At 63.1% G+C, this 11,153-nt stretch overlaps 1 protein-coding gene across 1 annotated transcript in view; it reads left to right on the plus strand.

The window, feature by feature from the left end:
• The window catches only part of LOC107125628 (D-beta-hydroxybutyrate dehydrogenase, mitochondrial-like), a 7,145-nt gene extending 883 nt beyond the window's left edge, over window positions 1–6,262 (plus strand). The window contains exons 3-5 of the mRNA XM_015429066.1: window positions 2,485–2,626; window positions 4,634–4,786; window positions 5,611–6,262. Coding sequence (XP_015284552.1) covers window positions 2,485–2,626; window positions 4,634–4,786; window positions 5,611–6,080 — 765 coding nt within the window. The 3' untranslated portion in view covers window positions 6,081–6,262. The remainder of the gene's footprint in view (window positions 1–2,484; window positions 2,627–4,633; window positions 4,787–5,610) is intronic.
• The last annotated feature ends 4,891 nt before the right edge of the window (window positions 6,263–11,153 follow it).

Here is an 11,153-nt window from a genome sequence, read left to right on the forward strand (position 1 = left end):
CCTGGACAGTGAACCAGCTCTCAGAGGACCACGGAGTGGGAAGGCACCTCCCGGGCCATCTAGTCCAACCCCCTGCTCAGTGCAGGAAATCCACAAATACCTCCCCCTCTACACACCCACCCACAGTGACCCCCTGCTCCATGCCCAAGAGAGGACCAGACACCTCCAGGACCAGCAGCAACAAGAGTGGCTCTCGCAGCCTGTTTGACCAGAGTGGTCGTAATGTGGCTGGGAAGAGACTCTCGCGTGGCCATGAAAAGCGTCTGGCCTGCTCCGCTTGGAATGAGAGGGGAGGTCTCCGGGAGCCCCTCCCTGCCCTCTTTGTCAGGCAGCTGTGGCGGCGGGGGGGGGGGGGGGCCCCGGGGGGGGGGAGAGGCCACGGGGGAGGGGGGCTGCTCAGAGCAGGCCCTCCTCTCTTGCCTGGTGAAAAGTACTGGGTTCACCGCATGGAGGACTACGACATGCGTTCAGACGCGTTGATTGCACTTCACATCAAGACAAGGGAAAACGGCCCTGCAAGGCCAACTCTATGCACCCCCCCGGCACACCTCCGTCCCCACTGGAGGGTTTGAGTCTCCCGCCGAGGGTGCTCTTGGTGGACTCGAGGTGGACGAGGATCCTGGGTCCCCTCTGTGTTTGGGGACCAAGAGCCTGCCTTAGCCGCCAGACCCCTGGTGGCGGTCTGCCTGCATAACCCCTGGCCAGGGGATGTCTTGGGGCGAACTCCTCCTCATCCCCCCCCTTTGGGGCCAGGGAACTTTGCCGCCTCGGGCTCCCCGGCACCGCCTTCGAGCGTGCGCCGCGAGGAGAGGCCCCTCTTTTGCAGCCGTGTCCGTTCTGACCTGCTCTCACGATATCGGCCGGAGGGAGGAGGCTGGCCCCTGCGCAACAACAAACCACCACCCCCCACCCCCGAAACAGTCTGGTCTGATGGAGCCCCCGCTGTGCCCTGGAGGAGAGAGGGGGAGGGTGCAAGTCAGAGGGGGCCACAGCAGGAGAGGCCCAGTCTGCACAGGGCCTGGGGAGAGGACCCTGGAGGGGGAGGCAGGCGCGTGGGTGCTGCTCCGAGCGCTTGGGAGGAAGGGCGGGCGGGGGGGAGAAGGGCCGGGTGTGTGCCTGAGTCAGAGAGCTCCAGCTCCGTCTCCTCGGAGGTCTCCCGTATCTGGAGGTTGTGGAGGGTCCTTCTCTGCCCAGAGCGCCGCTGCCGAGGCCGAGCCGGATGGGCCAATGGCCGGCTCCTGCGGAAGGCCTCCGGTCCCAGTCTGAGAGGGGGCCGTGAGGAGGAGAGTGTGGGGCCCAGGCCCCTGCTGCTCCTTGAGAGGCCCTCGGGCTCCGGGCCCCCTCCCCAGCCCTGTTCCCGCCAGGGACTCTGCTGCAGATGTGGCCAGTGGCCCCCGGCCCTCCTCCGTGTCCCTTCCCCAACTGGCTGTGAATTGGGAGCCGCTCAGAGAACTCCCTTCTCTTCTGGGGGGGGGGCGGGAGGACGCAGAAGGACACCCCGGCTGAGGAGCTGGGCAGGAGCAGAGGGCGCCTGGGTGGGCCCCGGCAGGTCAGGCGAGGCCTCTTGGGCCGAGTGTCAGGGGCAGAGTGCTTCCAGGCCGAGGCAGGCTCCGGGGATCTGCCACTTTTGTCTGGCTCTGTCACGGATGCTGCAGTTTGCTGTCGCATCCCCTGCAATGCTCTTGGGGAGAATAGGGGGCCCCGAGGAGAGAGCGAGGCGGGCGGATGTTCCACGTGACCGCAAGGCCTTGGCCTTCCCGCCAGGAGCGGGAAACATCCCAGGTAGCCTCCGTCTCCGTCCTGCAGCCCCAAGGTCCCGGGATTGTTCCCTGGGGCTCCGGATTAGCCCCTCTTTGTGTGCCTCGGCCCTTGGCCGTGGGGCAAACAGAGGAGGACAGCGGTTAGAGGGGGGAAGTAGGATCTGGAAGAGCCAGGGTCAGATCCCTGCACAGCCAGGGAAGCTTACCAGGGGGCCTTGGGGCGGCCACACCCTCTCAGCCTAGCCTACCTCACAGGGTTGTTGTGCAGATGAGATGGAGGAGAGGAGGAGGATGGAGGCCGCTTTGGGTCCCTGTTAGGGAGGAAGGCGGGGTAGAAATGGGGGAAGTGAGTGAACAAAATCCACGCCCGTCTTTCTAGCGTGGAGGGTCTTGGTTCCTCCGCCCGGGCTGTGCCTGAGGCGGTCAGGGGCGAGGGAGCTTGTTTCCCCGGCCAGCGGGCCCTGGTGTGGATGGGGTCCAGAGCGTGAGGGAGCGGGGGCTTCAGTCTTTCCCCCTCCTCCTCCTCCGGAGGGTGTTCTTTGCCCATTCTGGGGGGGGGGGGTGCAGCCACCCTTTTCAGGCCATCGTAGGTGGAAGTGGACATCTGGCCTCCCGTGGAGCCGGTTCCCTCTGCCCCCCCCCCGAAAGGGCCAGCTCAGGGGACGTGGATGGCCTCCTTGGCAGGGTCTGGGCAGCGTCTTCTCTCCCTGCGTGTGCCCGACAGGACAGAGGCGGCGATGGGGCCAGGGAGCTCGAGCGCCTGGGGCCGGAGCGCATGAGAGTCCTGCAGCTCAACGTGTGCAGTGATGAGGAGGTGGCGCGCGCTCTCGGACTGGTGCGGAAGAACCTGAAGGGGCCAGATCAGGGTAAGTGCCGTGTTCCCCCTGCAGCCTGCTCCGTGGCCCTTGCGTGGGGGCCCGGGTGCAGCCCCTCTGTCTAGGGCCGGCTCACCCAGAGAGACTCTGGTGCCGGCCTGCCTGGTGGGTGGCTGAGCGACGGAGTGGCATGGAGGCTGTGGTGTGGGAGGGGAGGTAAGAGACAGGGGGGAGGGGCCCGCCCTTTCACCCCTGCGGGCGCAGCAAGGAGCCCTCCCTCCTGGGGCTCAGGCTGGACGGGGCCCACTGGCCCGGACCGTGGTGCCGGGGAGCGTCCCTGCCTCTTTTGCCCGTGGCGTCTGGCTGGCAGGGGACACAGAGCAGCACCCTCTCCAGCCAGAGCCGCTCTGTGAGGAATCCCCTTGCTCTGCCCCGGAACTGGTTGCCGAACTGCTCCGGGCTGCCCTAGGGTCCCGCACTCTTCAGGGCGGAGTTATGGCGAGGACTCCAGTGGTGGGTGTGGGCCCAGCTGCAAGGAGCGCCAGGCAAAAGACCCCCTCCCCAAATATCTGTGGCATCAATCGGGTTGGTGTATGTGAAGAAAGGCATTTTGTCCCGGGAGGCTTGAAATGAGCTAAACCTCCACTTTGCGTTTTAGTTTTTTTTCTTGGGGCAGAGAACAGGGGTGTGTGTGTGGGGGGGGGGTCAGTCCAGTTGTTCAATTGCTTCCCAGACGTACCCCAGCTCACCCTCATACAAATGCTCATAGCTCTAGCAGGAGAGATAATGGGGGTGGGTCAAGATCTCCTCCTTCCTCCTAGCAGGGAACAGAGGTTTGGAGGAATGAAATGCCAGAGGGACTGTAGGAAGGAAATGCCCTGGAGATCTCCAGGAAATGCCCTCTTTGGCCTGGTATGACCTGCTCAGTGGGTAGAGAAACAGAGATGATTAAAAACTCCTTACAGCAGGAAGGGGATTTCTTTTTCTTGGGTGCTGAGTCCCTGAGCACACACAGACCTCTCCCTGGGGAAGGCAGCCATTGACCATGTGCTTGCCTGGAGAGCTGAAGGGGAAGCTTCAATGTAATGGCAGCTCTGTAGAGAGATCTGTAACTTCTTACAGTTAGAGCCTGTCCTGTATTTTAACATCTGATAACACGTGTCTAGAGAGAGGGACAGAGGATATGTGTTTCATATCCCTTGCTCAGCCGGTTGCTGTGCTAAAAGCATGCTTGTAAACATTTTCTTGTTAATAAATACTTTATAACTTTGGATGCTGGGAGTGGTTCTCTGTACCCCCTAGACCTCCACCATCTCAGACACACTGTTTTAAAAGGGGCGCCAGGGGAAGGTGGGCAGCTGGCAAGCGGCCATTCCTCCAGGGGCGTGCAAGGCAGTAAACGGTCCCTGTGGTGACCGGGTGCTGGGCAGCAGGAGACAAGGGCTCAGAACTTGGAAGGGGAGCTGGGAGTCCTCCTGACCCTCCCAGCAGTCAGTTCCACACAAAGGTCACGTGGTGGTGGTGGTGGTGAGCTACCCAGGAGTGGAGGAGAAGCCTCTGCAGGCGGGGAGAAACCCCTATAGGAGGGCAGGGCGGAACAGGGCCTGCGGGCCAGAGGAGGCACACGCCCGGCCACGGGGGATCTTAGGGGGGAGGGGGGACACCCCGGGCCAGGGTGTGCTCTGTGGGGGAGGGGATGTATGAAACCACAGAGATGAGAAATGGGTTTGCCGGCTGTGCTGTTCACAGGCCTTTTGGACTCCCCCGCAGGATGTTTCCACGGAACGTTCTAGATTGGCTGGATACAATATTCCTCGCCCCCCTCCCTGCCCTCTGCCTGTGTCTCGATCCATCCTCCCATGGACACGATCCCCTGCAAGGCCCGTCAGTTTCAGCAGGGCTAGCACAGTTGGGGCCGCCGCCGCCGCCACCCGGGGGGGGGATTTTTGCTGTTCCGGAGGCCTGGCGGGCCTCAGTCGATGGGGGGGGAGGCAAGGAGCCCCAGCCCCCCCTTGCAATGAATCCCCCCGGGGCTGTTTGTTCTGGGTTGCTCGGCAGGTCTGTGGGGCTTGGTGAATAATGCCGGCATCGCCTCCTTTGGGGACGTGGAACTCACCAGTCTCGAGAAATACCAGGCTGTGGCTGACATCAACTTGTGGGGGACCGTCCGTGTGACGAAAGCGTTTCTGCCCTTGATCCGCCGAGCTAGAGGTACACCGGGGTGGGGGGGTGGGGATTGTCTGGACCCAAGGGGCCCCTCGGCTCCTTCCACGCAGGCAGGGTGGAGGAGAAGCAAGCGACTTGCCTGCCCAGGTCTCCTCCTCACGGCAGGGGTGAGCATAGCCAGGACTGTGGGTCCCTCTCCCCAAACGCAGGTCCCGAGGCAGGAGAATTGCCTCCTCCTGTGCTGCTCAGGCCAGATCAGGCAGAGTGTATAGATTTGCTGGTCTCTGTAATTCAGGGAACACGTGGGAGTTTGGAGGGTGGAGACTGGCCAGAGGGGAACTCTTTAAGTTCCAAGCTGGACGGGATCACCACGGGGACTTGCAGTCAAACAGCACCCGCGAGTTCCCTGTAGGGGCTCAGTTCCCAAGTGAGACAAAGGCGTGGACAGAGGAGGGGCTGCTGGGTGAGAATCCCAAAGGCACCCACAGGCTCAAAGAGGCTGGGGACCCCTGAGCTAGAGGAAGGGCTTCCCCGGGCGCCACACCATTGACACCATCCCAGCCGGAGATCCTTCCCAGCCTGCTTTCTGAGCCAAGGCTCTGGCCTGTGAAATCTCTGGCGCCACAGAGGAGGGAGCCTGGAGCATGTGCAGAGTGCTCAACTCCCCTTGCTGAGAACCCACAAGCAGTCCCCCCGTGTGTCTTGGGTGGGGAGAAAGGCTCCCAGGCAGGGTGGGGCCCCGAGGCGACCCGGTCCTTGTAGAGGTTCCGCAGGTGTGCCTTCACACGCGTGGCCAAGGCCGGTGTTGTTGTGGCTGTGTGCTCCTAAAGCTGCCAGGGGTGGCGTTGGGTCTGTCTGTGCCGTTCCAGGCCGGGTCGTCAACATGAGCAGCATGCTGGGACGCATGGCCAGTCCCCTGCGCTCCTCTTACTGCATCTCCAAGTTTGGGCTGGAGGCCTTCACCGACTGCCTGAGGCAGGAGATGTACCACTGGGGCGTGGCCGTCGTCGCCATCGAGCCGGGCAACTTCATTGCTGCCACGGGCATCCTGACCGAGGAGGGCGTCGAGGCCCAGGCAGAGGAGATGTGGCAGCAGGCCGGCGAGACGGTCCGGGCCGACTACGGCGAGACCTACTTCCTGCAGCAGGCCCGCCGGATGAGGGCCTTCGTGCACAGCGGCCTGCAGGACATGTCGCCCGTCCTCGAGGACATCACCAGCGCCTTGACCTCCCGGCACCCCTACGCCCGCTACAACCCCATGGACGCCCGGTGGTGGGTGCGGCTGCAGGCCACGGCTCACCTCCCCACGGCCCTGGTCGACTGGCTTTACGGAGAGTAGCCGCAAGCGGGGGGGGGATCACATGTGCCCACACACACACACATGCAGCGGCTCAGATTCCCTTCTCAGATCTGCCTCTTCACCCCGACCTGTCACATCCTGCTGCATCGCTTATTAGAAGTCCACACTGCTTGTTTGCATCGATTTTTACATTTTGTAATCCTTCTTGAGTCTCAGTGAGAAAAGCAGGCTATAAATGAAATAAATAATTTTTCAAAGATTGATTGGGATGGGTAGAAATTGTTATCTGCTCTCTGCAGTTTTTGCTAATGGGCCTGAGAGCTGGTTGGTTCCAAAGTCCGTAATCCAGACTGGCCCCCAGGGTGTGCTCCATCTGCTCTGAGAAGCAGCAGGAGACAGTGCTGCTAGAGGGGTGAGTGGTTTTTATTTGCTTTCAGCTGAGGTGATTTAGCTGAGGGCACTGAGTGGGAGGACTGTGTTTGGGAGAGTGTGGGTGTTGTTGTTGCAGAGTCCTGGCTGCTTGAGAAAGGGTGAGAACGGGTGATTGTTTGACTGTAATTGTATTGCCTGGGTGTAATTTGAATAGCTGCTGGCCCTGCCCTCTGCTGGGCGAGGCTTCTATGTAAGGCTGCAGCTCGCAAGAGGCACGAGCCAGAAGGTCAAGAGTCAAAGGGCTCTTGGCCTGTGGCTCTTAGCCTATGGACTCTTAGACTAGGAGCTTCTTGTGTTCTTATGATTGTCCGTGGGCACCTCAGTCCACGTTGCAGCACTTTGTCCCTGGACTGGACTGTCTGCCTCTCTGCATCTGTGACCCTCCCGCCTCCCACCTCCCACCCCACCAGCCAGATGGGGGCCCGGTGTCAGTCCTTCCCTGGCCAATGCCCTGGGGAAAGGAGGGGGGCATTGCTGGGAGGCAGCCCCGCCCTGGCAGCTGCTGCCACTGCCAGCCAGGAAGGTGGCTCTGGACCTGGCAAAACGTGGCCGCCTTCTTCAGCCACTCTGCAGAGGACTGTGGCACAGGGGTCAAGAAGACTCTGCTTGGCATGCAGGAGGTCCCAGGTTCCATCCTCGGCCTCTCCCGGGACAAGGGAGTCCCACGGCTGGTGGGCAGGGCAGGCAAGGAGACTCGGGGGCAGGAGAAGGCTGCTTCATGGGGCTCACAGGCCCTCGGCCTGGGCTGCAGCAAGAAAAACAACAACAACAACAAAACCGGTTTCCCCCGCGCGCGTCCCGTGGCCAACGCCCTCCCTCAAAGCCAGCAGGGAGACAGTTCCCCAGTTCTGGTGCCTGGGCAGAGACCAGCCAACCGCAACCAGATGGGCCGCGAGGCGAGGCCTCCTCCAGAGCCCTTAGCGGTGCCTGGCAGGACTCCCGCCAGCCCCATCTGAGTGCATCAGTCTCCCGGGGGAGAGGACCACCCCCTCCCCGTGGCTTCCCAAGCCAGCTCTGACGCCGGCTTGCCCTTGAAGCCAGGGTAGAAACTCCTGTGGGTGCCGAATGCCACAGCCCGGCTGCTACGGTGGGCATCGCACCCGTTCTGCCGTAGTGCAGCTGGCTCTCTTCTCTTCTGGGCAAAGAACACAACGGCCCCCCTGCATCCACCCCGCTCTCTCCTGCATATGCAGGTGGGCAGCTGTGGCCCGTCGAGGGACGCGCCTCACCCCACCCCACCCCGTGGGAAACCTCCCCCCAGGGCCAAACTGGATCAAAGGCTCATCAGAACCGAGAGGGTGCCTCTGACCCATCCTCTGATAGCCCCCCCCCCGCTCCGACATGCACAGCCCCCCCCCTTCTCGGGCTTTCCGTGGGCAGCGTTTCTAAGGCAGAGGGCACGGCCCTCTCCCAGCCACACTCTATTTACAAATAAGCACCTGCCCGCCCTCGTCAGCAGCCCCCCCCCCGAGCACGCTGCTTGGCCCTGTGCCCCCCCCCCAACAGGGCACACCGGCGACCGGGCATGACCTCAGAGCGGCTCACACACTGGGCATGGCGCCAGGGCCGGGCCCAACAGCTGCTCCCCTCAGGGCCGAGAGGGCAGCCGAGGACTCTGCAGGGCCGCTGGGCCGGAAGAAAACAAGAGGGCCCCTGGGACACGATGAGCTCACCCACGCCAGGTGGCTGCGGCTTCCCATTGGCGGGTCATCTTTGCAAGGAAAGGGAGGTTCCCGGGTTCCCAGGGGCGGTGAGGCGGTTGGCCGGAGGGTGCAGGAGACGGGCCCCCAAGGCGGTTAGGGGGTGGGAGCACCTTCCCCGGGAAGAAAGGCCGGAGAGCTTTTAACTTTAGAAAAGAGACAATGAAGGGAGGACACGATAGCGGGTTTTATAACATAATGCCCGGGGTGGAAAGCGTGGCCAAAGAGGACTTTTTCTCCCTCTCCCAAGATACTAGAACTCACTGAGGGCATCCAATGAAGCGGACAGGCAGCAGATTCACCATGCCCAAGAGGAAATACTTCTCTCAGCAGAGAGTGATTAAAAGGTGGGAGTTGCTGCCAGAGGTTGTGGTGATGGCCACGGGAATAAGCAGCTTTCAAAGGAGATTAGAGAGATTCAGGGAGGATAAGTCTATCAGTGGCTACTGGGGGGAACCTCCACATCCCGAGGCACTCATCCCCTGAATCCCAGAGCCAGGGAGGGGGCAGCATCAGGGGAAGGCCTCCTCGGCCTCCCTGCCCTGTTGCTGGCCCTCCAGAGGAGGAAGTGGCTGGCCCCTGTGTGAGATGGGAGGCTGGGCTGGAGGGACCCTCCCTGGTCTGGCCCAGCAGGGCCCTTCTGAGGTTCTTGTGGGCAGAGCAAGAAAAGAGGCTTCTGAGAAGTGCCAGGTGCTCGGCTTTCTGCCCTCCACATCTCAAAACCCTACAGCCGTCAGCCAAACACAGCTTTTGCGGTGGCCCCCCGCTCCCTGTGCCTGCTGCCCCCCTCGGGAGCATCACCCCGAGCGCGTCCGTGTCCCCACCACCACCACCCCCTTTCTCCTCCCAGAGCAGGAGCGGAACCCGATTGGGAGCGTTGTTCTCCTCTTTGGGGGCAATCCGGGTGGTCAGCGTTGCTCTCAAGGGCCCAGTCCTGCCAGTCCAGCGGGGAGAAGGAAGGAAGGAAGGAAGGAAGGAAGGAAGGAGGCCTGTGCTGTTCGGCCTGGTCTGGTGGGGGGGGGGTTTTGCTGTGAGGGCGGGGGGGGCGCCCTGCTCGGCCTGCTGTGAACCCGAAGGATAAAAGTGGGTCCCGCCTTCTCCAAGGTCACACAGCAGCCCCCCCCCAGCCTTCACGCAGGGGTGTCCGGCTGGCCCCTCCCGAACGCAGCAGGCCTCTCGGCCCTCCTCTCTCTCCCGAGGCCATTCGCAGCAGGCCTTTTCCTGCGGGCCTTTTCCTACAGACGGGAGCGTGGGCCAGGCCTTGGGGGCTCGGCCGGTGACCTCTGGGCGAGAGCTCCCTTTGGCCGGCCAGGTCCTGTGAGCGCCAGTGGAGGAGGAGGAGGAGCCGCCACTGGGGTTGCCAGCCTCCTGGTGGAGCCTGGAGGTCTCCCGGAATGACCACTGACCTCCAGAGATGCGTCCCCCTGGAGGAAACTGCTGCCGTGGAGAGTGGACCTCCCCGGCAGGGTGGCCTGCTAAGGTCCCTCCCCTCCCCAGCCCCCGCCCACCCCCACCCCAATCTCCAGGGACCTCCCCAGCCTGGAGCTGGCCGCCCCAGGAGCCTCTTCCGCAGGCCGGTGGAGGTTGCAGCAGCCGCGCCCTTCCTCCTGCCGGCCGCCGGCCTGTGCTGCGCTCGGCTTTGCTGCACCCCCTGCTGGCCGCAGGACGACTGCCCCCCCTGCCCCGGCATGGGCCATGCACTCTTGTGGGTCCTCCCGAGCAAGAGAGCCCCCCCCTGGGGATGAGGAGGCAGGGCGGGTTTGAGCAGAAGCCGCCGCCCCGCGTCCCTGCCTATCCGCAGCGCTCCGCAGGCCCCTCGTCTGCACCTGTCCTGCCCTCCCCTGACAGCCGCCTGCCCTCGCCTCCTTCACCCGTTCCGGCCCCTCACATGGTCGGTTAAGGACGCCTGGAAGACTTCGGGCAGGATCCACCGCCAAGCCCCTCTCTGCCCCACTATTGTGTAGTGGGTTGCCGCATGGATAAACGATAGACGACGACGTAGTGCATAGCACGCTTTATTAGGCACACAACAAGAACAGGGGACAAACGGCCCGGGGGCCAACTATATACATCCCTGGGGACACACCCCTGGCCACCATTGGTGGGTTTGAATCTCCCGCCACGGATCCCATTGGCTCCCCAGTGGAGGGACTAGGAGCCTAGTCCCTATTGTTGTTCCAGAGTCAAGCTCTGGCAGCTCTGGCTGACCCCTGGCCCCCCGGTGGCGGTCAGCATACACAACATCCCTCTCCCCATAGTTCCGACCCATCCTAGGTGACATAGTCCTTCAAATAAGACGGGGACCGTCGTTCTCTGGTGGATCGTCGGGGGGTTGGCGCTGTGCCCGCGGGGGTCTCACCTTCTGCGTTGGGGGGTTTAACCTGTGGCGGCTCCGCTGGCTCGGCGATTCCGGTGGCCGGGCCCTCGTCCGCGATCGTCGGTGGGCCAGGAGTCGGGATCGGCTGCTCTCCCTGGGTGGAGATCGGCGCTAGGGGTGGAGGGGCGCTCTCCTCGAGCGCCGGCTGTGGTTCCGGGCTTTCGGTGCCCGCGTGTTCTGGGAGCATGCACCGCCGGAGCGGATCTATGTGCCTCCGCAGTACTTGGCCGCACTCGGTGGACACCTCGTACATTATCGATCCTAGGGGATGAGTGATGCGGCCCGCTAGCCATTCCGGCCCCCTGCCGAAGTTCCGGGCAAAGACCGGGTCCTCCGGGAAAATTCGCGAGGCGCCTCCCGCTGCTCCGGCGTGTTCCGCAATTCAGGAGCCCGATCCGGGTGTAGGCGGTCCAGTAGGGTCCGCGGTCTTCGTCCCATGAGGAGCTCGGCTGGGCATCGGCCGCTCACTGGGTTGGGCGTGGTGCGCTGCACCAGGAGGAACTGCGTGATTCTCCACTCCCAATCTCCCTCCGTCAGACAGCTCAACGCTTCCTTCGTAGTCCGCACCATTCGCTCCGCTTGGCCGTTGGTCGCGGGGTGGAA

This window comes from Gekko japonicus, unplaced genomic scaffold (genome assembly GCF_001447785.1).
Source record: "Gekko japonicus isolate JY-2015 unplaced genomic scaffold, Gekko_japonicus_V1.1 scaffold1727, whole genome shotgun sequence".
Taxonomy (NCBI): domain Eukaryota; kingdom Metazoa; phylum Chordata; class Lepidosauria; order Squamata; family Gekkonidae; genus Gekko; species Gekko japonicus.